Below are 26,082 nucleotides of genomic sequence, written 5' to 3'. Positions count from 1 at the left end.
AATTTAAAAATAAGCACAAGAACATTTATGAGAATGGGGGATGATCTGTCCACCAAAGCAAATGGGAGCTGTACCATCTTCTTTTAAGTTTTTTTAAATGTTTATTTATTTTTTGAGAGACCGAAAAGCAGAGCATGAGTTGGGGGGCGGGGAGAAGGAGACAGAGTGTGAGCAGGGGAGGAGTGGAGAGGGGGACACAGAATCCGAAGCAGGCTCCAGGCTCTGAGCTGTCAGCACAGAGCCAGATGCAGGGCTTGCAACTCATGAACCATGAGATCATGACCTGGGCCAAAATCAGACACTCAACCAACAGAGCCACCCAGGTGCCCAACCATCTTCTTTTAATACGTTATGCCAAGGGAAAAAATAAATATGTACGGTGGGATTGGGCTTAATTTTTACACTAAAGACAAAAGTATTTAAAATATATTTTTTAAAAAGGTGAAAATAAACACGGCTATTTTGTATCTGCTTTGCGCATTTTTACCAATAACATAAAAATATCTGCTGGTAATAGGTGTTATTCTCACTGACCCTAGCACATTTTGTAAGTACTCGGGTTTTTTGTTCTTATTTTCATCAGTTTCTCGTTTTTTTTCCTGGCAGTTTACCATAAACATGCATAATAAATACGGTATGTCTCTATTTTAGAAAAACATCTTATAAATGACAGGCAGCCTGGATTCTGGTTCTTGGTCTGTCATTTACTAATTCTACATTTTAAACATATAAACAGAGGTTAAAAAACACCATCAAAAAGGAACTGCTTCAAGAGAGCTAAAATATATTAACATGTCACCAGAATAAAGTTAACATACAGTATCCACAGGTTTTTAGTACTTCTTCCCATAATAAAATCATGTAATTGGGTATTAGTGTCCTGTTCCAGAACTTTAGCATCAAATAAATCATATCACTACATTGGAAAGTGAAGATTTAGCTTACGTTTAACCAGCTTAAACACTTGAGCACATTCAAATCATTTATCCTTACACTTTAATGAAATTAAAGTGATTTTAAAGCACTTAATCAATTAAGATGTTGAAGAGACTTCACAAACTACTTTTAAAAAGGGAACTATCCACTTTAAGTGAAATCAAATAAATTGGATGGGATTGACTTTCCCTCTCCATAACAGGGAGAGAGAAAAGGTCTAATAGTTAAATCCTGAATCTTTCAGAGGAAAGTTTCAAAGAAAAATAAGCATTTTTTATAAAGATTGAAAAGACTAAGAGAACAATGTATAGGCACACAGCTTTAATCTTAAATATAGTACACATGAAACATCACCTTTATTTTTCATAAACCAGCTCATAACTTTGTGGAAAGTTCTCAGGATTTCCAAAATAGGAGGAAGGAGAGGAGTTAGCAAATTGTGAAAATTGACATTCAGAAAATTCTTCAAAAGCCATGTGTAGACACTTTCTCATACCCTTAGTTATAAAAAAAAAAAAAAAGAAAGAAAACAACTTGGCATAATACTAGAATTCTAAAAGCAATGTCCAGAAGTCAAAATAGAAGTCTAATGAATTTCTCAATTCAAAATGACGGCAGAGGTTATGGGGATTTTTCTTCATTTGTTGGGAAAGAAAACCTTTTAAGTGGTAAAAGGGTGCCTGTCCTCTAAAATACAAGGGATCCTCTGGAGACAGTGGGAAATGATAAGATTCACCACATAGGCTTGAGTAGACGTCCAGCATTCCTTCAGTGAAGTCTCTAGCAGCACACTGTCCTTCTGAGTGACCTCAGAGGGCCATATTTTCAGGCTTTGCCTCTCTGCAACTGCTGACTAGTTCTTCTCTCCTTTACAGCTGTGTCTTCACCATCATCCTTTACAATGAAAACGAATACACTGAGCACATCGGTGCCCAATTCCTACTACCCAGGTAACAAATTTTTCCGCTCTTCCATCCATTCATAACCCCATAGCAATCAGAATCAATCCACGCTCTCACTTTGCTGCCCATGATGCTTTAGGAGCTTAATATGTTTGATGTGTTGTAACCCGATGCATTCTATGGCTTTCTGCGGGGAAAGTGGGGGGCCTTTCATCAATCATTTACTGTTCTCTCTCTTTTTACTTTCTCTGCATTGACCTGCTTATGATGTATGACAGACCCATTTGTGCCAACTGCAATTTTAGGTGAGAACATTTCCCTTTATCACAGTTTATTGCAGGAGTAATTTACAAAGTCAGGGGCCACTCTATAGGAGCCTGGAGTTCTAGTCTGTATGATGCAGTGATTATAAGCAGGACAAGGGGGTGGCGGGTGACCTGGGGGGAGGGCACAGATAATAAAAAGACTTTCTCCAAACAGTCTCCGTTGATAAGAAGGGTTTGCCTCATGTTATATTGGAAATGATACCAAAAGATTCAAATGAACCATCCCGACTCTGGCGTTTTCCAAACTCTATGTGTTCAGAACTTCACATCAGATTTGATCCCAAGGAGAAACACAGTATGTCATCAGGCAGCTGTGTATTTCCAAGAGCTGAATTCTGTAATGTGACGGTCGTAAAAAGTAGAAACCGCTTCTTCTTTTCACTTCAATTTCAAAAATAGCGTTTTTTCTAATTATGCCAAATGTTATGCAGAAAAATGATCACAGTCGAGTGTTGGTCCCCTACCCCTCCTCCAAGCCACCCAGGGCCTCCGCCCTGGCATTCCAGAGTGTCTGTCACACAGAGGAATTTCAAAGAAGCTGATGTTCTCAGCAGCACAGTGACAAGATGGCATGTTATAATCACATGGTGTATTATGTGTCAGATGTCACTAGAAATGAAATAAAATGTTAGCCCAGTAGGGCAGAATGCATTGAAAATATAATCTGTTCCCAGTGGGGAGCTGCAAAAAAAAAAAAAAAAATCCCGTTTGTCCCATGTAAGAAGGTTTTGGAGAAATAGCATTACCTGGCTATAACCAAACAAGCATGAGCTGCTGTTGCATTTGAGATGCATAAATAACCCAAGTGTATCACAGCTGTGTTCTCTCTCTACTACTAACCTTACTGAAAAGGAGCACAACACAAATGACTTCAAGGTATATACCAATTCCTCGTAGCAAGATTTTCATCCAACAGCTGTTCAACTTTCTGCTTCCTAATTCTCTTTACAAGGGTTGATATCTTTGCAATACAATTTTTCCCCCTGTGCTTCTCTTTTCTCTAAGTTGTTACGATTTTCCCATAGAGGGTGATTTGTTTTCCTTACGGTGTTTTCTGGGCTTAAGCAAGTTTGCGGCCTGAGCTCCATATGACCTCAGACGGGAGTTTAAGAATGGACATAAACCCAAATTTTTGAATTTGCATCATTTTGAGGACTAACAAACAGAGCTCACCAACCCCCCATTCCCTATTAGAATGCCAGCTCTATGCGGAGAAGGCTGCATTTTTATTCTTTTCCTAAGTAAGGGGCACAGGCTAATTTTAGGCACCCGAACAATGTAATCTACATGCAGATGACATTTGCAGAATCTTTTGATAAGCGAAGATTTGCAATTTCTTTGTGTGCCGCAGCATTCATTCTGCAGCTCCTCCAGTAGATGTTCTGACCTTGGGGGTAGCTGGAGTAGGGAGGGCTGAGCTGTGCACGGTCAGAGGGAAGAAGATGTTCCGATTGCACAGCAGAATTAAGATAAGCTTATTAAACAAATATCATTTTTTTAAAGTCGATACTGTGTTATTACAAACACTAATGACATCCTTTAAACTTCGTTAGGCTTCTTTACCAAAAGGGAATCTCTGGAACAGACAATTCAAGTATCAAAAGGGATGTACATTTGTGAAAAGTAAGTCAGCCAGATTGACAAATAAGTTTGATCACAACTGGCTTACACACGTACCAACACAGCACACGGCGGTGCTTGGGAACCATACCCCCCATGAGTTTGGTGCAAATGTGAGTCCATGTATCACATAGTGAGAATTCATGGGATTATCTGTTGACACTATGGGAAGAAGATAAGCTGTACATCTACTCTGGCACTTTTGGGGAACAACGCTATTATAATTTACATTAAGACGAGCAAATGCTCAGAAAACTGTTGTGACTTGGACCTTGGCACCCTAAAATCCTTTATTATCTCCACCTTTTATTCTTATATGCTGAGGTGCCCAGCCTAAAGTATAGAGTTTTAGTATGCCTTTACATCATTTTCTTGCCAAGAAAAAAAAAGAGAGCAAGGGAGAGAGATTGATAGGTAGATATGTGGACACATAGATAATGATTGATGGATATAGATATTACTAGATAATCAAATGCTGATAGACAGATACTGATATCAGGATAAGTAGATAGAACACCCCACACACACATCTAAAACATAGCAGTCATTTCAATTCTAGATTTTTCAGCTGGTTTGTTGAGAATTCAAGATAATCTACTAAAGGGTATAGGTAGAATTAATTCACAGTTCTTCAAAAACAATCAGAACTGTTAGCAAAAAGCTTTGTTCCTGATTTCCTCTTAGGCAAAATTTGTAATTGAAAAAATTGTTAGTGGATAATTTTTAAACAAATACAGGAAATCAGTGACAGATGATATGTATTATCAGTGATTGTTGTTTTTAAGTCAGAGCCAACTGATTAATCACTAATTTTGGTGGAATCAAGAATTTCTAAGAGGGTAGGTGCCCCAGTTTCATATCACATATGGCACGAGAAGCCTTGTTCCCCACTCGAATCTATGTACTTGATAATAGCACTCATTTCTTAGATGGCCTCGGTAGTGTTTAAATGCATAAAAATGGGTCCCACACACGAGATCATAATGCGGCAGGGGTGGGGGCGGGGTGGCAATAAGTGCAGTGGTAACGGCGGTTGTCGCTCTGGGAATTAAACCTTCCAAGAACACCTGGCCCCTGGATCAGAGCCCAGCCCGGCTGTGGTGCCTCCACAAGAAAGGCCCAGATGATTCGTTCAGGGAAAGATTAGAAGGTCATTCGACAATGGAAGACATTTAATTATGCCCCTCCCAAAAGGTACAGAACTGAGAGAACAGGAGATGCACGGGGGGAAACTAATTAATGTTCCATTTATTTTAGTATAAAGAACAGAACTTCCTGCTGGAGTAGCTCAAAGCTCCATGGGCTCAGTACTTCCACAGGGACACTGTACTCCCTTGATGAGCTTGGCACTTGCCAACAAGCAAATCTGATGTGAAAATGTCCCGGTTTACTTGTGACTCTTCTAATAAAATGGGAACCTCTGAATGGCTAAAATTTCAAAGCAAATCCAAATGAAAATCCAACTCATAAATCAATTTACCACCCGTTTTTATTTCGTCTTTGTGTCTTTAGCCACCTTGTAGTGACCCAGGTGCCATTTCAGCAACAGCAACATAGCTACACACTTGTGTACCACCTTTCATGCCATGCATCCCCAGGTGCTTTGCGATGCAGATAGAACTGAGGTTTGAAAGCCAGGCCCAGCTAACCAAGTGCCCTTGAATTCAATTTGTTTGGAGCTGAATCTCTCAGTGAAAAAAAAAGAAAGAAAGAAAGAGAAAGAAAGAATACCCATTGCTGAATTTCCCATGTTGATAAACAATCTGGGAATTTTTTTTTTAAATGAACGTACCTTTTTGTGTGTGTGTGTTTTAATTCTTTATACCTGGACTCAATTTTGATTTAACATTCTCGTCTTAAGCGAAGGGAGCGTTACACTTTATGGGACACCCTCAATTACAAAATGACTAGAGGGATTCAGCATTATAATGAGCTAACCTGTAGCACGTCGAGCTCTTAATCTAATAGCACCTTCCTGCGTAAGACTTTTTTTTAATAGCTACGATTTCTGCAGTTCATTAATCTAATTTAGTAGGAGTCTTCCACCAAAATAGAGCCTCTTTAGGCTTATTTGACCAAATTTTGACATTAGTTTTGTAATACAATTTGGTTTGACCTGTTCAAGAAATTTAAAGGAGAAAACGTGTCGAGTACAAATAAGACTTTATGGAGTCATTACTTAGTTCCTGGGGGATGAGAAGCAATTACCATTCTATTTTAGCCTCCTTTTTGTTATTTGGTGTTGAAATACGACACCCCCATCCTGATGTGACTAGAGACTTGAGGCTTTGACCTCTGATCACCTACGAATAGAAAACTTAACTATAAACGTAAAGCACAGAATAAAAACGACCTGTAATTATTCACACAGTACTGTCGCTTATGCCCTGTTTCCTTTTTCTCCTCCTCTTTTCTCCTGATATGTACCTTCTTAAAAGTGCCAATAAATGGTAAGTTCCCCCATTTGCCCATGGAAAAGGTGTGGAGGGATCGGGAGTGTGTGTGTCTTATCTGTAGATTCGGACAAAGCCAGCTGGTTCTGCTGCGTGCCGGCCTGCATGTTAGCTCTTGCAGAACATTCCATGTGTGATGTGCTGGTCCACAGTCTTCTGTCAAGCTTTCTGACACTGGCGCATGCAAGGGACCCATCAGACCAAGTTCCGTTTTCAGTTTCTGCTTTCCTTGGATGTCACGTGTCAAGTCCACGTTTCCATCGCTAGCTTTATAAGCCAACCCATTCTGTGCACTTTTATTTTGCTCACAGAACATTTGTACAGAGTTTATTTACTTCATCATACAAACTGGTTACCTGATCTTTGGAAAAATAAATGCAAGGCCGGCTTCGTGCCAGGCCTTGGTGAAGTTTCCGGCTGAAACTTCCGTAAACCTTAGCACCCAAAGGCTGAAGGGTTCCTACCGACTAGCTTTGTGAAAGCAATACATCGTTTGGACTGCTTTGTAAAAACGGAGATCTCTGCCTCATGCCTATCAGTACTGCCAATCCCATTCAAATTTCTAAACATTTAACTTGCCTTTTCGGCTGAGCCACCGCCATAGGGGCTGTGGCGGCTGGAGGGGGAGGGGGACGGCACCGGCAGCTGAGGCTTCTCAGTGGCCCCGGTGGTCTTCCCTCACATCCTTCATGGCCTTCTCTTCCCAGACGAAAGCCACACCATGGCCAGCGACACCAGCAGCCTGGTGCAGTCCCATACTTACAAGAAGCGTGAGCCGGCCGACGTGCCCTACCAGACCGGGCAGCTTCACCCCGCCATCCGCGTGGCAGACCTGCTCCAGCACATCACGCAGATGAAGTGTGCCGAGGGCTACGGCTTCAAGGAGGAGTATGAGGTGAGCGCGAGTTCTGCACGCTGGGCTCCTTCTTGGCCCTCCCAGGCCTCCTGACAGGTACCGTGCTCCCGACACCTGCAGCGGGCCAGTGGGGCCCTGGCTTTCATCCCAGGCACCCATTTCCATCCGGCGATGAGACTCATTACCGGGAAGGTAACGTACATAAAATGGAAAGAGGAAGATCACTTTCCCTTATTCCCCGTAAATGCGATGAAACAGAGGCCTGCCGGGCTCTCTCCCCATCCGTGATTATGCTTCTTGGCTTGTTCTATAATTAAGCGTGATGTTAAGTCCTAATGCTGTTGTGGTGGTTGTCCAGGAAGAAACTGTCCCCTTAACGTGATTACAGACCAACCAGTGATGTCATGTGCTGGAGATGAGACACTGGCTCGTGTCACGGCCGTGACAGCTGTTGTCCCGCCAGCCCGGAGAGCGTGTGGCTGTGGCGGGATCTAGAGCAGGCAGTTTTGGGGGGCATCTCCAGACACAGTGATGTGCTCCTACCTTACCTGAAATGAAGGGCTCCCTTAGCCACCTCCATCATTAGCTAATTCCATTAGAAAGTCATTCAAGAACCAGAGAGAATTAACTGATTTGGAGAAGTCTGATTCATAGAAGCATTCTGTCACTGGAGTGGGGAGGGGGCGGGGGGAGGGCTTCTCTGTTTACCTTCTCGAATAAAATGAGTTCACACCCATTGGTGAAGAAAAAGTAGCAGTGTACATAGAGCAAAAACAAGATTATTTAGATTGTAGCTTTTTACATTTTAGAATGTGTTTTCGGTACTGTCTTTACCTAACCACCTCAAAGCTGGGAAACTTCTTGTCTGGAATTAAGAGTATTTTAGGGGCGCCTGGGTGGCCCAGCGGGTTGAGCATCTGTCTCTTGATTTCGGCTCAGGTCGTGATCCCAGGGTCGTGGGACCGAGCCCCGCATTGGACCTCGGCACAGAGCCTGCTTAAGATTCTTTGTCTCTCCCTCTGCCCTCTCCCTCACTCTCGCAATCTCTCTCTCTCTCTAAAATAAAAATAAAAAGAGTATTTTTAAAAATCCCTTCCTACCACCTCTTACTCTACGAGTTTCAGACTGCTGCTTTTTCCTCTCAGGGACACTCGTGATACTTCATTCCCTGCCCCAGATGCTGCATTGTCTTGGGTTTAGCTGCATTTCTCAGCCGAGTTGCCCAAGATTTCATTACAGTCGTCAGAGCTGCACCACCGCGGGGTTGCTTTAAGACTGGGTCTTTAGGCCAACATGGACAAAGAGACAGACAGATACACACTCCGCCCTGCCTACAAGGGCATCCTCCTGTGTTCCCAGTGACCTTGGCTCGGAAGGCTGCTGAGCTAGGAAACTACTACAAACCGGGCCTTGGGGGGTTGGAGTTAAGTCCAGGCAGTATTTTCAGATAAAGTTCTGCATTTTAGCAACCCTGAAATTCTTACATCCACCTTTAGCAATTTAACTTATAACTTGGTGAAACTGACTGCCTTTGCATATTTCCTCACGCACTTTTAAAGGCTAGCTTAGGAATTAATAGGATTAAGAATAAGACTTCCAAAAGCATGAATATCTCATGAAAGACAAAATTAGGTTAGTGAGAAAATATAAGCCTAATGAATAGAGATGATGTCTTCGTTCTCTCCAGTATTCTGAATGCAGATATTGCTCAAATGTTTATTAAAGATGTTAATGTCAAAGAGATTAGTTATAGGCTCAAATAACAACTCATAAAATAACCTGACTCCTATTTTTCATGAACTGTATAAAAATACCTCGAGACTTCCTGTAACACACTATAGATGATGCGTATTTGAAAGTACACAAAAAAGGGGCACCTGGATGGCTCAGTCGAGCCAGGTGTTGGGCTCTGTGCTGATGGCTAGCCTGGAGGCGGCTTCCGATTCTGTGTCTCCCTCTCTCTCTGACCCTCCCCTGCTCACACACTCTCTCTCTCTCTCTCTCTCAGAAATAAATAAAAGACATTAAAAAAAAAATTTTTAATGAAAGTGCACAAAAAAAATCATTTCCCATTCATATCTTCTGAAGAAATATGATATATAAGTTCAAACTAAAACAGCATATACTCATTTTAAGCCTATTATAATTGATGATTTTTCAAGGATTGTTACACTCTGAAATCATATGTTGTATTAATTAATTACATTTCTTTTTTTCNCTCTCTCTCTCTCTCTCAGAAATAAATAAAAGACATTAAAAAAAAATTTTTTAATGAAAGTGCACAAAAAAAATCATTTCCCATTCATATCTCCTGAAGAAATATGATATATAAGTGCAAACTAAAACAGCATATACTCATTTTAAGCCTATTATAATTGATGATTTTTCAAGGATTGTTACACTCTGAAATCATATGTTGTATTAATTAATTACATTTCTTTTTTTCTTAAACTTTTTAGGTCTTTATTTTATTTTGACAGAGAACAAGTGGGGGAGGGGCAGAGAGAGAGGGAGACACAGAATCCAAAGCAAGCTCCAGGCTCTGAGCTAGCTGTCAGCACAGAGCCCAATGCGGGGCTCGAACCCACGAACCATGAGACCATGACCTGAGCCGAAGTTGGCCACTTAACCGACTGAGCCACCCGGGCACCCCATTAACTACATTTCAAAAAACTTTTTTTTTTCTTCTCTAGCCTTTTACTGGATCAGAGAGGACTGCTTCAAAGTAACATATATGTGTACCAAATCATCCCACTGCACACCTTAAACGTACACAATGTTACATGTCAACTATATCTCAATAAACTGGGGGTAGAGATACTTACAAATACTTTTAAACACCCAACCCATTATCAGTTTGCTGGCTTCTTTTAAAGAAGAAGAAAGGGGAAAAAATTTTTAAAGAGCACACCTTGGCGAGGAAAGCAGGAAGAAACAGGAAGGTATTATGGGGAGAATTGCAAAATGGAAAATTCTGTTGGGGATAATCCTAGCGCTCTGGAATTTTCAGGTTAAGTCTCCCCACCACCTGCTGCCGTATTTGGGGTGGGGGGGAGGGTGTCGCTGACCTAGGAGGGAGGGCCGTTGCAGGGCATTCACAGGGCGTATGACGCTTGTGCAGGGGTGTGGTGCTGCAGGAAGGAGTCGCACCTTTAGTCCTGCCCTTGCCACCCTACCTGCTGCATCACTGAATCCCATACCTGCGTCTTTAGAGGCACAACCGAACATACAGAAAGCAACAGGGTAGGGCAAGGTCCCGGGTTACAGTTTCCTTGCTTTCCTTTCTCAGTCCTCAGGTGACTTTCATTCTAGTGTGAACCTGGAACACCCGTAAGCATGTATTTCTCCAAGTTTATTCAGCTTTTGGAACTCTAACCAAACACACCTCTGTGAACCATGTGGTAAAGTGTGCAGCCTTTCGTTTAATCCACACCGGAAGTCAGGAGTGCCCTGGCTGCCTGGTGCGGTGTGAAGTTGCACAGAGCAAGTACAGAGAGGCTGTGGTTTGGGACACAGGCTCTGGTGCCAGAATGCTGGCATTGCAGCTCAGCTCTGCTGCTTTTTAGCCGTGTGACCTTGAGCAAGTTATGTAACCTCTCTGGGCCTCAGTTTCCTCATCCGTAAAATGGAATCACTATAGTGTCAACCCCTAAGCTTGTGGTGGGGATTAACTCATTTAGCATCATAAGTGCTAGAATTGAATCTGGCACCTAGTTGAAGTGTTAACTAGTAAAAGAGAAACATACTAACATACTTATAGTAAGATCCAAGAGAAGACTTCACATGGTGTTCTTTACAGAGAGATTACGTCATTTCTGTGGCTTCAGTACATCTCTGTCATTGCTTGTGGTCAGCACTCTAAGGACAGAGTGAGCCAGTCACTTCATGGCATAGTGCATTTTTACTTCATCTATGGCACTAGATGGATTCTTTACCATGTTTGATGTATCATCAAAAGTTCCCATTAAATGGGGCACATGGGTGGCCTACTCCTGGTTTTGGCTCAGGTCATGATCTCACAGTTTCCTGAGTTCAATCCCCCAATCTCATGGTTTCTTGGGATTCTCTCTTTCCCTCTCTCTCTGCCTCTCCCCTGCTCACACCGTCTCTGTCTCTCTCAAATAAAAAAACTTAAAAAAAAAAAGATCTCAGTAAAAGCTAACTGAAAATTAGTTAGTAGGTTTGATTCCATGGACAAAGACTTTGAGAAAATAAGCATTTCAAAATATATGCTGTCACCTTTTGTGGCTAAAAGAGTATTTTCATATCTAAATTAGGAAGGTCCTAGGGAATGGTGTGACTCTAGACCACAAAATACTCTTTATTTTTAAAAAGGTTTCAGGTAGTGTTTTTGGCAGCAAAAGATGGAGGAGGGGCGGTTACTTTAACAAGTTACTGCACTCATTAATTCACCAGCGTGTGCTAAGCCGGGGCTGTGAATCTGACGCTGCTGGATTCTGGGGATGCAGAGAACTTTCTACCCTGCCATTGGGAAGCTCACTGTACTGGAGGAAGCAGCCATGCAGGGACTGCGGTGCGGCCATCAGGTTAAACCCCACAAAAGGGATTTGCAACAGTTCTTTCATGGACACTGGGGGCACATTGCCAAGCCTAGGGTGCCAGGCTGGGCTAGAATGACTCTTCCCTTAAGAAGTAAGTGGGAATTCAGTGTTTATAGCAGTGCTCTCAACGATAGCCAAAGTATGGAAAGAGCCCAAGTGTCTATCAACTGATGATTGGGTAAAGAAGATATATATACAATGGAATACTACTTGGTGATGAAAAAGGATGAAATCTTGCCATCTGCAACAACGTGGATGGACCTGGCGGCTTTATGCTAAGTAAAATAAGTAAGGCCGAGAAAGACAGATATCACAATTTCATTCATGTGTGGAATTTGAGAAACTTAACAGAAGACCAAAGGGGAAGGGAAGGAAGAATAATATATAAACATAGAGGGAGAGAGGCAAACCAAAAGAGAATCTTCAATACAGAGAACTAACTGAGGGTTGATGGTGGGGGAGGGCAGGGGAAAGGGGGAAATGGGTGATGGGCATTGAGGAGGGCACTTGTTGGGAGGAGCACTGGGTGTTAATATATAAGTGATGAATCACTAGGTTCTACTCCTGAAGCCAAGGCTACACTGTATGTGAGCTAACTTGACAATAAATACATTTAAAAAAGGAAGGAAGGGAAGGAAGGAAGGGAGGGAGGGAGGGAGGAAGAGGAAGGAAGGAAGGAAGGAAGGGAGGGAGGAAGGGAGGAAGAGGAAGGAAGAGGAAGGAAGGAAGGAAGGAAAAGGGGGAGTTAACCAAGAGAAAGTGGAAGAGGGCAGATTCCAGGTAGACAGAAAAGCAAGACAAAGGGGTGTACTCAGAAAAGGCAGTGGTGCTGTGTGCCCGAATCCTAGGAAGGGCTAGGGGTGTGATCACAAAGGGTCACCAGGAAGCTTGAACATCACTCCGGAAGCCACGAGAAGAGAAGCAAGACTTCAGGTTAACATGAGGCTCTCCTGTGTTTGGATAGAGACTCATTCCTGCACTGTTTAGCACAACTTAGTTTTTAAACCTTATTTGTATGAGGCAGCCAGGAATTGCTTGAAAGATAATAATCAGCCCCAGGAAAAGTAAAGGGGAGAGGGAAACTATTTACAGGAAAGTGTCATATGAACTACATCACTCCATTCCCATTCAAAAAGACGCTATGGAGGGGCACCTGGGTGCCTCAGTCACTTAAGCAGCTGACTTTGGCTCAGATCATGATCTCATGGTTCGTGGGTTCAAGCCCAATATCAGGTTCTGTGCTGACAGCTTGGAGCCTGTAGCCTGCTTCAGATTCTGTTCTCCCTCTCTCTGCTCTTCCCCTGCTTGTGTTCTGTATCTCTCTAAAATAAACATGAAAGAAAAGATGCTGTGGAATGTTTGGCTTCAGGATTCACTGAGGCAAATGAATGACGATACGTCTCTGGGGATAAAATGTCAAGAAAGTGTCCAGTTGCTGCTTTGACTCAACAAAAAGAATCAGTTGGTTTTTCTGGTTTTCTTCAATCCTTGTATGTTGGGGAAGACCAGCCATTTATGTTGTAAACTAGCTTGGAAATAGTGACTTCCTCTCTGTTAACGCTATTTCAACCAATTCGTCTTCATCTTTTCCAAGACAGCAATGTCTGAAAATTGTCCTAAACACAGGAAGGATTCATTACAGTTCAAGTAGCCGACAGAAGTGGAACAGGGAAAACACATAGTGGGGGACGAGACCGAGCAGCACTGAGCGCAGATTTTATATTTGATTTTGTTCTAACAAGATCGTCATATGGCGGATCTCACCAGGGAAATGCAGTAATTTGATTCAAAAGAAACTCCGACATGAATCCCAATAAAAAAGTAAACATGCTGAATTGAACAGAAAACGGCAGGTTGTCATCAGAGAGGGGATCAGGGATCTCAGGAGAAAGACCCAAGCAGCGAGGCCAAGTTAGTTTACACTGCTGCCGAAGAGAACCTGATTCTTTTTCCCAGCAGGCAAAGAGCCATCTGTGTTCACCCCTTGGGGGGAAAATCTGTGGGCTTTCCAAAATTGGGAGAAAGGAGATAGCTGTGCATGAAGATCGCAAGGTAGGACTGCAGACCTGGGGCTTTATCAGCCAGAGTCAAGGTGACTCCGCTGTTCCTCCCTGAACCCACAGGCCCCATCCTAGACATGGCTGTCCTGGGCCCTGTCACTTACTGTGCTAGCAGCATGTGCTTTACTGCCCCAGGGAGCCTCCCTGGGGACCCTGTGGGGTCAGAGAGCGAATTTCTATCCCTTTGGGGATCCAAGCAGAAAAGACATTAACCTTATGTAGGACCACAGTTGTTTAATTCTGAAAGAGCACATTTTGCTATCATTATAAAATTAAGATAAAGGAAGGACAGCAATTTAAAACCACTCCCGGATAGGGCATCCTGGAAAACACAGATGGCACTGTTTCGTTAGCTAATAATCAATATTGCTCTGGGGCACCAAAATTTATTTTCCAATTACTGGAGCTAAAACATATAAACCTAAGTAACTCTTTGCAGCCTGCTCTGGAAATGAAAATCAGCATGTACACATATATCTAAATATATTTGGGAAACTATTACTCTCACCCGCACTTACTTTTCTCCTATATATTTCTCAAGTGTACGAGCACTGGTTTTTAATTTTATAATCGAACACGGAAACAATTTTTCAGCTCAGTTTAAACTGGGAAATTGAAGATGTTATGCCGAAATCTTCAGGCTGAAGTACAGCCTATGCATTTATCTCCTTATAAGTCTGTTGTTTTTTTTTTAAATGTATTCTTTGGATATTTTCCCCTCCCATTCTTCCCCGTGGTTTCTAAGTAAAATAGCTGATTTTGTTATGTGGAAGGACAGCGCTAACATTTGATGCTTTTGTTTCTATTGGTCAAATTGTGGCCGAGTTCAGAAGGAATTCTTATTAAACATCTCAGTTGCCCTTCAAAGTTTTTTGTTTTTTGTTTTTTGTTTTTTGTTTTTTTTACTAACTTGCCTCCCCGCTCAGGGAAACCAACGAAACCTAAAGGAAAACCACTCACACTCTGTGGACATCGTGGTTATAATTCCTCTCTCGGATTTAGACATCCCTTACACAGGACAGACTCTCGGCTGGGAAGACAGATGTGAATCCTTTCAGGGGACAGCCGTAGAGGGAGGGAGGGCCGCCCTCCCCAGTGGCGTCTGTTTCTCCCCTGCTGGAGGTTAGTTGGCAGAGGGAGAATTGCACCTACTTCTGGAAAAGTTTTAAGACCACTGCGCAGCAGTCAGTGTCTTTGTTGGGCTTTGAAAGCAGAGGCAGGGGCAGGTAGAATAAAAGCTACCGTGCGTTACTAAGCTAACAAAACCATAGCCTGACGCGGCTGGTTCTGTGCTTCTGTGCTTCTGTGCGCAATCTGGGGTGGAAGCGCCCCCTTCCCACTCACCTCCAGCCCACACACTTTTCAGATGTGCTTTTCAGTTCCCATTTCGTATTCGGAGGCACCAGCTGAGTCAATCAATTGCCACAATCAGTGCAGGTTATTTTCTGTTCCACAGGATACAAAACAAACAAAGCAAAACCATTGAAAGCTTAAGGATGGGGAGCTGGGGGCAGCCTTGGCAAGCACTGTAAATGCATTAAGAATCGCAACAGCTGTGTCTCCAATGGCTGTAAGCAGCCAAGTGAGTTTTGACATGTTTTTCCCTTTAATTATTATGGTGATGCTCAGCCGGTCCACAAGAAACTGATTAAAAAAAAAAAAAAAAAGCCTTCTATCTGAAATTCTGAAGTTGCTTCAAGCTTTTTGGGCCAAGTGCAGTGTGTGTGTTTACGGATCCTTTCTTCATAGATAAAAGATTCTGCATACTTTTAAATAATGCAATAGGGAGGGCTGATTTTACCATGAGTACTTGGTTGATTTTTTTTTTCTAAAGCACAACTATAAAAGTGTCTGTTCTGTTTGTTGCACGCTCCGTGTTGTCACGCTTGCTTTCAGGACCTCGTATGTGCAAGCTGGTTTTTTAAGTCAGTTGCCTTTTGCCCGTGCGCCTGATAATAACATGCACAAGCTCAAACTTCCGAAAATGCGGCTAAAAATTGTTATTTCCTATGACTCCGTGCACCCCATGAAATTGATGGCAGCGGACATTTACCAGCTTGTTAGAAGCACCTCTGGTCAACTGTCTGGTTTCCATTTGGAACCTGGTTGTTAGAATTTTCTTTTCTACCCTGGGAGAAATTGAGTACTTTTTCCACTTATTAACATGCTTTTAGTGTCAGATGCCATTAGTCACAGGACCCATCCCGGAAGGGACTGTAAATGTGCCTGTGTCCTAGCTCTCGCTGACCTCGTGGGTGTCAGGGATCAGTTGGATGGACTCACCACCCACTAACTCAGTTTAGCTACGTCATCACTGCCACTCCCTCACCCTCACCTCCATATCAGCAGGTCACAAGTCCCGAGTGCTTACCCTCCCCACCATTTCCAAATCCAACCTTTCTTCTCCAGCCCCACTGCCTGGGCCTCACATCTTGCCTGAACCATCATGAAAGTCCCCTAACATCTCTCCACAGTTAGTCTCTTCCCTTCTTCTCCACTCTGCAGTCAGTATTCTTTGTACAACGTAGATGTCATCACGTTTGATGCTCAAAACTCTCCTGTGAATTCTTTCCAAACATTAGAATCTCCTTAGCATATCGGACCTCCAGAACATGACCTCAGCCTGCATTTCAGGCTTTAATTTTACCTGCAGACACTTTCTACCATGTGCCTTATGATCGTCTCTCACAGCCCAAGCACCTTCATGTCTCTGGGTGGTGCTTCACCTTGTGGCCTCTGCTTAGTGACTTCCAGCTCCCTCTTCATGTGCCTGATTCCTTCAGACCCAACTCAGATGTTACCTCTTCCTGGCCCTTTCCTGGACCTCCCAATTAGCAACAACCAGGCCTCCACAGCCTTATATCTCTGAGTTCAGGTAACATAGTAGGTAACTTATGAATTGACAATACAACGGGCAATATATTAACTGGTGATATGGCAGGCTATCTATTAACTGACTGATTCAGTAGATAATTGACAAATACTGCTAAATGGGAGTTACTTTATATTTGCTAAATTGATTTCTGTGTTCAAACACATACACCCTTAGAAGGGAAAACTGGATAGAATTATGACCAAATAGGGGCGTCAGGGTATCTCAGTCAGTTAAGCATCCAACTTGGGTCATGATCTCATGGTTTGTGAGTTAAAGCCCTGTGTTGGACTCTGTGCTGACAGTGTGGAGCCTGTTTGGATTCTCTCTCTCTCCCTGCCCCGCTCCCACACATGCTCTCTCTCTCTCTCCCTCTCTCTCAAAATAAACTCAAAAAGAAAAAAAGGAATTGTGACAAAATACACGCTCACTATGATATAAATCATCATATAGGATTGAGCAAATTTGCAACAGCCCACCAGAAAAAAGTTGTGCTGACCAAGTTGAACCTTACCAATAACCAGTTGTTTGAAACTGGTACCACTAATGGACATCGTTCCAGCTGTTCATTTCATGCACTGAATGTCAACCATGTGTTTAAAAATCTTAGGATAAATATTTGTAACCCTTGTTTGCTTTAAATTTCTTATTTAATTTCCGTAGAAATAATGTAGGATTATTTAGGTGAGACTCGTAACATGACTATTCCGAGAGAGAAACTATGTGTCATCATACATAGTTTCAGAGCTCATAAAAGTAACTTGTGTTGCCATGGACATATTTCAGCTGGGATCAAGGTTTTGAAGGGTAGACTTTTCATAAAGTCTTACTTGCTCTTAGAGTCTTAATGATGATGTTGATGGTACCTCCCTGTAACACCTGACGTGTTCAGCACTGTACACAGATGCATGTGCACACGTGAGCATACACACACATATCATGCACAGGGCTATCTCTAACCACAAAGCTATTATGTTGTTATACCCATTGTACAGATGAGGAAATGATGTCAAATGTAAGTAACTTCCAAAAGGCCACGCTGCTGTTGAGCAGTACAATTTATCCCACTTCTGTTGGCTCTAAAGCCTTTGTTCTTTCCATTGTGCCAGTCACTTCCTCCTGCAACACCACAGAGCTACAAACCTATGGAAATTAACCTTGTGTTGTATTGATTTGACTTGTGGTTTCATGGCAGGAGTGTTTTTTTTTTTTTAATAGTTTATTGTCAAATTAGTTTCCACATAACACTCAGTGCTCATCCCCACAAGTGTCCTCCTCCATGCCCATCCCCCCTCCCCCCACATCCATCAGTCCTCAGTTTTTGTCAGCATTCAAGAGTCTCTCATGGTTTGCCTCTCTCCCTTTCCCCCACCATTTCCGCCCTTCTTCTCCCCCTTGTTCCTCCGTCAAGTTCCTCCTAATCCTCCTATACGTGCAAACATATGATATTTGTCCTTCTCTGCCTGACTTATTTCGCTCAGCATAACACCCTCAAGGTCCATCCATGTTGCTACACATGGCCAGATTTCATTGTTTCTCATTGCCATGTAGTATTTCATGGCAGGAGTGTTATTCTTCCTCTCTGTGGTTTGGTTTGCTTTGAAGTGTTCTGTCCTTTGGCAGAGGACCCATCCAGCCCTGGGGTCCCATTGTCCGTGCCAACGCTGGTACATTTCAGCATCTCGGCAGCAGCAGATGCTACCCATTAATCTCACTCAGTGCCCAGCTCTGAGAGTGAGGTCACTCCAACATTACTCCTCTCCCGCTCTAGTTTTTCATTGTCAGGAAAATACAGGAAACGCATTCTGTAGATACCAGCCAGCCTGTCTCATTGGAAATCCACCAGGACCGGTTATAAGCTAAAATCAAGCTATGGCCTTGGAGAGCATGGATTCTATCTGCTACTTCCCTCAATTCGTACTGCCAACCTACCCAGTAGAGGGAGGAAGGGAGGGAGAAAATGAATGTGTAAACTTGAGCTGTGTGTGAAAGCCCAGGGTCTTCTAAAAGATCCCTTCTGAAAGGTGTTAAATTTCTTTTCAATGAGATGATACAGCACAAGGAGGACTATGTTGTTAACTGGACTTCTGACCTCCAGGCAGAACCGAGATAACACCTTTAAGCTTTGACTACATGATACAAAAAATAACTAGGTGAAAAGTCAATCATGTTTTCCAGACAAGAGCGCCATATAGTACAAAGGACAGGTGATTGGCAGTCAGAAGACTGGGTCCCCAGTCTTTGACCCGTCACGTCACTGAAGAGTCTGCTGAGACAGACCCTGATGCTGGACCCTTGCGCGACTCACTCAGCTTCCCCGAAGCAGCCCCATCAGTTGTGAAGACCAAGCGCTCACTAACGTGATAGTAGTAGTGCTGTCCCTCAGGGATATTGTAGTGCCGTCCCTCAGGGATGCCAGACTTCCCGCTTGGTTGACGCGTTGCCACGGATGAGATTTTTTCCAGCGGGCAAACTGAGAGCCACAGCCTGGCGGTCATTGCTGTGGAAAGTGCCAGCACTCAGTATCCACAGGTGGTTCTCTGGCTCTCCCTTGCCAATGGTGTTTATTCAGCATTTCTGAATGGGGTGGCTTCCTTCCTGATAGGAACTTTCTATCTGCCTCCCCTCCGTTCCTCCAACTCAGCCCCTTCCCAGTCTCACTTCTAAACCCTATCCCATCTCCAAAACACTAAGAACTCTGACATGAGAGGGTATGCTAATAATATTAGTACTTTTTTTTGTATTAAACCATCACAATGTCTGAAATGTTTATGATCATAATTCCAATCTATCTTTAATCCCCACTGTCCCAGTTTTTAAGGATCATGAATAATAAGAAAATCTACAGATTAAATGTTTTGAATTACTTAATTTATTCCACATTTCATATGCATAAATTCACATTATTGTTACATGTGTTATTTGGACCAAATTATATTGAATGAGAGCCCATAATCTTTTTGACCTGCCATGTCAATGAAAAGAAAGTAAACGTGCTGACTTTTCTAATTTCTTCTTTTCAATCTTTGGAAAGAAAAGGAGTTCTATATCCATGTTTGAATTCGCCCGTATTAAAAACTTCTCACTCCTTTTATCTTTTATTGTTTCCCTTTAGGGATACATGGAAAATCTTTTATCTATTTACTTTTGGGAAATTATATGAGAGATACTGAACAATTATAATGTATTCAGTGTTAATTATAAATATGCAATATGTGTTTTTATATCTATTGTATTTATGTGCTTTAGGTAATGATGCGTCTGCCAATTTTAAGGCCAAAGTATTTCACTTGGCTGATTACTACATGTATTTTAAGCTTTTTTCTAGAAACATGAAGAGAATATACTATAAATCCAATTAACATAATTTATCTGCCTAAAGAGAACACTTGCTTTTATTTTTTCTCCATTTTAATAGTGAAAACCAGTTGTAGGACACACACTAACAAAATATGCTTTTAAAGGTTTCCAGGTCCCGATTTTATTGTTATTGTTGGATTCCTTTAAAAGCAACACATAGTTTTTGAAAGAAATTTGGAAATGTAAAAAAAGTGTAAAGAAAAAAAAGATAATAAAAATTACCCATAAACCCACTATCAATTTTCAGTACATTTTCATCCCATATTTTAATGCATTAAAATCATTATATAGTTTTATACCATGCTTTCCCACTTAATATTATATTATAAATGTTTCCTGCTTCTTTGCCTTGAACACTGCTGTGAGTAATTCTTTGCATTTACCGCCATTATTTTCTATAGATAGATTCCAGTAGATGGAATTACTGGTTCGAGGTGTATAAGGTACTGGGCACCTAGGTGGCTCCCTTGGTTGAGCAGCTGACTCTTTTTTTTTTTAATTATTTAATTTATTTTTTTTTAATTTACATCCAACTTAGCATATACTGAAACAATGATTTCAGGAGTAGATTCCCTTAATTTAGCCCCTTACCCACTTAGCCCTTTCCCCTCCTGCAACCCCTCTAGTAACCCTCTGTTTGTTCTTCAGATTTAAGAGTCTCTTATGTTTCCTCCCCCACATTTTTATATTATTTTTGCTTCCCTTCCCTTATGTTCATCTGTTTTGTATCTTAAAGTTCTCATATGAATGAAGTCGTATACTTGTCTTTCTCTGACTGATGAATTTCACTTAGCATAATACCCTCTAATTCCATCCGTGTAGTTTGCAAATGGCAAGATTTCATTCTCTTTGATTGCCAACTAATACTCCATTGTATGTATATATACATATATGTATATATGTGTGTGTATATACATATATGTATGTGTGTATATACATATATGTATATGTGTGTGTATACATATATGTATGTGTGTATATACATGTATGTGTGTGTATACATGTATGTGTGTATACACATATATGTATATGTATATATACATATATGTGTATATATACACACATATACATATATGTGTATATATACACACATACATGTATATACGTATATATACACCACATCTTTATCCATTCGTCCATTGATGGACATTCCGGCTCTTTCCATTATATATACCACATCTTCTTTATCCATTCATCCATCGCTGGACATTCGGACTCTTTCCATACTTTGNTATATACATATATGTATGTGTGTATATACATATATGTATATGTGTGTATATACATATGTGTATGTGTGTATATACATATATGTATATGTGTGTATATACATATGTGTATGTGTGTATATACATGTATGTGTGTATATACATGTATGTGTGTATATATACATGTATGTGTGTGTATACACATATATGCATGTGTGTATATATACATATATGTGTATATATACACATATACATATATGTGTATATATACACACATACATGTATATACGTATATATACACCACATCTTTATCCATTCGTCCATTGATGGACATTCCGGCTCTTTCCATTATATATACCACATCTTCTTTATCCATTCATCCATCGCTGGACATTCGGACTCTTTCCATACTTTGTTGTTGATAGTGCTGCTATAAGCATTGGGGTGCATGTGCCCCTTTGAAACAGCACATCTGTATCCGTTGGATAAATACTTACTAGTGCAATTGCTGGGTCGTAGGGTAGTTCTATTTTTAATTTTTTGAGGAATCTCCATACTGTTTTCCAGAGTGGTTGTACCAGTTTAAGCATCTAATTCTTGATTTTGGCCCAGGTCATGATCTCACAGTTCGTGAGATGGAGCTCTCTGTCCGGCTCCTTGCTGGGTGTGAAGGAGCCTGCTCAAGAGTCTCTTTCTCCTTCTCTGTCTGTCCTTTGCCAGTGCTCACTTGCTCACTCGCTCTCTCTCCTTCTCACGTTCTCTCTCTAAAAATAAACTTTTTTTAAAAAGTGTAAGAGGTGTGGGGCCCCTAGGTGGCTCAGTTTGTTGAGTTTCTGACTTTGGCTCAGGGCATGATCTTTGAGCCCCGCGTCGGGCTCTGTGCTGACAGCTCGGAGCCTGGAGCCTGCCTCACATTCTGTGTCTCCCTCTCTCTCTGCCCCTCCCCCACTCACACTCTGTCTCTATCTCTCTCAAAAATAAATAAACATTAAAAAAATTTTAGGGGTGCCCAGGTGGCTCAGTCAGTTTTTATTTTCAATCCTTGCCAGTTTGACAGGTGAAAAAACAGTATCTCACTATTGTTCCATTTGAAACGAGGTACGTCTTCATTTGTTTACTGGCCATTGGAGAATTTTCTTTTGTAAATGGTTCATGTCCTTTTGCCGCTTTTTCTCACCGTGGTGTTAAGGTCTCTTACTGACTCATATGAGCTCTTCTGTGTCCTACCTTGTTCTTTATAAAAGTATCGGCAGTCCTTAGGCTTTGTGCTTCCCTAGTCTGAAAATCACCTTGTCCACAAAAAATGTGGACGTTTTACACAGTCAACTTCATGAAAAACTGTCTGTAATTTTGTTTGGAATTGCATGAGATCCATTTATCAATCTTGAGAGAATTGATCTCTTGGCAATATTAAATTTTCCTATTTGTTAATATGATTTGTATCTCTGTTTATTTGGGTCTTTTTAATATTTTTTAATAAAGTTTCAAAAAGTTCTCCATAAAATCTTTTACATCTACTGGTTATTTGTACTTTTTTGGTATGGCAATAGTATCTTTTAAAGTTACATTTTCTTTTTATTGCAAGTATGTAGAGTATATGAATAAATATATAGGGGTCTATGTGTGTATGTATAGATGTTTATGTATATACACACTACACGCGCAGGCTGTTGCCTTTTGTATATTACTCCTGTGTTTCTAGACACAGCTATCTTTATTTCAATCATTTGTCTGTGGATTATTCTAGAATTTTCTGTGCCAACTCTCATTAATAACTATTTCCTTTTAATCCTTGTACATCTTATCTATTTTTTTCTTGTTTATAAAGCTGACTAGCATATTCAGTACAACACTGAATAAAGCTTAGGTTGGTAAGCATCACTGTCCTGGTCCTGATTTTAAGAGAAGAGTCTTTTAATGATTAATACTTAGTTGTGATTAGGTTGAGAATATTGCCTTCCATCCCTGATTTATTATTATTTATCATAGATAAATATTGAATTTGATAGAATGTTCTTTCAGCATTTATTGAGATCTAAAATAATTACTTGATTTCTTTAATATGTTAGTGTGATGAGTGCATTAATATAATTAATATTCTAATATTGAACCAACTCTTCATTCCTGGAATAAACCTAATTTGGCCATGATACATATTAAACATTGCTTGATACTGTTCACAAATGATTTTTGCATCTGTGTTCACAAGTGAGACAAGCCCCTTAATTATCCTTTTTCCATATCCATTTTTACATTTTAGACTGAAGAGTATATCTACTTTTTTAAATTAATGGAATAGCACTCTTTATTTTTTCAAATAAATTTCAAATTTCAAATTTTCAAATTATCTTTAAAATATTTTTTTAACTCTATTGATTCATTTTGAGAGAGAATGTGAGCAGGGGAGGGGCAAAGAGACAGGGAAAGAGAGAATCCCAAACATGCTCTACACTGTCAGCGCAGAGCCCAATATGGGGCTTGAACCCATAAACCATGAGATCATGACCTGAGCTGAAATCATGAGTTGGTTACTTAACTGACTGAGCCACCCGGGCGTCTCCAAATTATCTTTCGAAGTAGCCTACGGTACTAACTAAATCTGGCATTTTCCTCATGGTAAAATTTTTCAGTACATTCAGAGGAATTTGTGCATTTTTTTCTAACTTCGTTGTGTAGACGCATATATCTGTTAATATTTTATTGTCTTTTTAATTTGTCTGTACCCTTGTTCCTTTCTTTCTTTTTTCATTATTAATGTTTATTTGCACCTTCTGTTTTTCTTGTTTCTTGAATATTCTTGCCAGAGATTTGTTAGTTTTATTATTAGCCTTTTCAAAGAAATAACTTTCAGCTTTGTTGATCATGGATATTGCATTTTTTAAGGATTTCTTCTGTTCCTGCTTTTTATTAACTTCCTTCTACTTTCTTTGAGTTTCTTTTGCTTTTATTCTTAAACGAGGTGTGAAACATAATTTTCAATCTTTCTTTTTTCTAATGTAAGCTTTTACCTAAGGCTATCAATTTTTTCTTAAAGAGTTGAGTACTATTATCATTGAGTATTAACCCTTTAATTTTTTAATTTTCATTATCATTTCTTCTTTGATCCATAAGTTATTTAGAGCCTGTGAGTGCATGAGTGTGTGTTTTATTTATCAGTGCATAGGAAATCTTTTTTTGTTGTTGTCTTTTTATTAATGATTCATAACTTAATTGCACTATGATCAGAAATCATTTCAAAATTCATTGAAATTTGTGGATACTATTTAGAACCTTACACGTGGTTGATTTTCTTAACTATTTTATGTATTTTGACAACAGTGTTGAGTGCAGTGTTCTATGCAGTCTGTAGGTCAAGCTTTTTAAAAATTGTGTCTTTCACATTTTCTGTACACTTACTAGTTTTTCATGTATGTAATCCATCAGCTACTGAAAGAGCCATGTTAAAAGAAGGCATGTGTTTTGTAGCTAAGCTCTCAGGTAAATACAAGTTTAGAATTGTAGTCTCTTCCAAGTAATTGAACATTTCATCTCTAGTCTGTGATATTACTTTCATAATATATTTGTCCTTATAGTTTATTTTGTCTAATTTCAATAGAAGAATGCCAGTTTCCTTCTAATATGCATTTTCCTGTATATATTTTCAACCTTTCTATTTAAATAGCATAGAGATGTGTTTTATTATCTCAATCCAGTCTTATACTTTTACCTTTAAACTCAACTAACTTACCCCCTAGTACAGCTTTAACTTGTGGTGCATACTGATCTATGTGTGAATTCATTTCTATCACTTTATTTTGTGAGTTAGGTTTGTTCCACTTTGTCTTATGCATCTTCCCTCCATCTACTTTTTTTGCCTATTTTTAATTCATCGCAATTTTGTTTCATTCTGTTTTTCCTCTACTAATTAGAAATTACATACTCTCTTCTTGTTTTATTAGTCACTATAGAAATTTTAGTTTGCATATTTAAGTTTCAAAATCTACGATGCATTTAATTGCTTAACCTTATCCTCATCGATTTCTTTCTTACCTTCAAAATGTCTCATGGTTGGTGCGCCTGGGTGGCTCAGTCAGTTAATCGTCCGACTTCAGCTCAGGTCATGATCTCATGGTTCATGGGTTCAAGCCCCATGTCAGGCTCTGTGATGACAGCTAGCTCAGAGCCTGGAGCCTGTCTTCGGATTCTGTGTCTCCCTCTCTCTCTGATCCTCCCCTGCTCACACTGTCTCTATCTCTCAGAAATAAATAAAACATTAAAAAAATTGAAATATCTCATGGTAAGGAAATCCCTGACAACCAAGATTGCCTGGGATTTGGAGCATCTACCAGACAGTATTTCTTCAATTTGTTCATTCGTGGCCCCAGCAGGTGTTTAGTAAGGACCCTCAAGGCCAGGCTCTAGGTTTAAAAAAATGAATAAATCTGGGTTTCAGTACTTAAGACAATCCTTTTTTGTTTTATACTCTAGGAGTACCCAGGCACCTACCCAAGACTGTATATCGTCCTTGTATCCTATAACCATGCTTTCAGCCTGGTTTGTCACATAGTTCCAATGGCTGCAAAGTTGCAAGGTGGCAGGAAACATTTGCACCATAGCAACACTGGCCATGCCTCCCTTACATCCTAGGCCTCTGTTATCCTTGGCTGTTAGCTACTGATGACACCTGTCACACTTGACCGCCATCATATATTTTTTCCATTATCAGAGGTGCTTTCTGCTGGAGCCAGATACGGCGTTTCTCTCATCCGAGAGAAGACTCCTGACCTCTGTATCCTCCGGTTTTGTTCCTTGCCTTTCCACATAGGACGTACGTGTGAAACGAAGTGAACAGTCTTCATTTTCCTTCATCGCACGGATCGCTCCAGTCATGACCATTTGTGCGAGCACCTTGCCAGTGCATTTTTCCTCTGTGGTTGCAGGGGTTTTG

At 40.7% G+C, this 26,082-nt stretch overlaps 1 protein-coding gene across 4 annotated transcripts in view; it reads left to right on the top strand.

The window, feature by feature from the left end:
* PTPRM (protein tyrosine phosphatase receptor type M) overlaps positions 1 to 26,082 on the top strand; it is a 588,144-nt gene that overhangs the window by 442,483 nt on the left and 119,579 nt on the right. For 2 of the 4 annotated variants that reach the window (XM_077778074.1, XM_077778073.1), the window contains 2 exons: positions 1,812 to 1,886; positions 6,945 to 7,132. In XM_077778074.1, the coding sequence (XP_077634200.1) occupies positions 1,812 to 1,886; positions 6,945 to 7,132 (263 nt within the window). The remainder of the gene's footprint in view (positions 1 to 1,811; positions 1,887 to 6,944; positions 7,133 to 26,082) is intronic. The other 2 variants (XM_077778076.1, XM_077778075.1) reach the window with 1 other exon arrangement.

The sequence above is a fragment of the Crocuta crocuta genome, unplaced genomic scaffold, assembly GCF_008692635.1.
Source record: "Crocuta crocuta isolate KB4526 unplaced genomic scaffold, BGI_CrCroc_1.0 scaffold26, whole genome shotgun sequence".
NCBI lineage: Eukaryota > Metazoa > Chordata > Mammalia > Carnivora > Hyaenidae > Crocuta > Crocuta crocuta.
The sequence above is the reverse complement of the archived record's forward strand: the minus strand, read 5'-3'. Positions and strand labels throughout refer to the sequence as shown.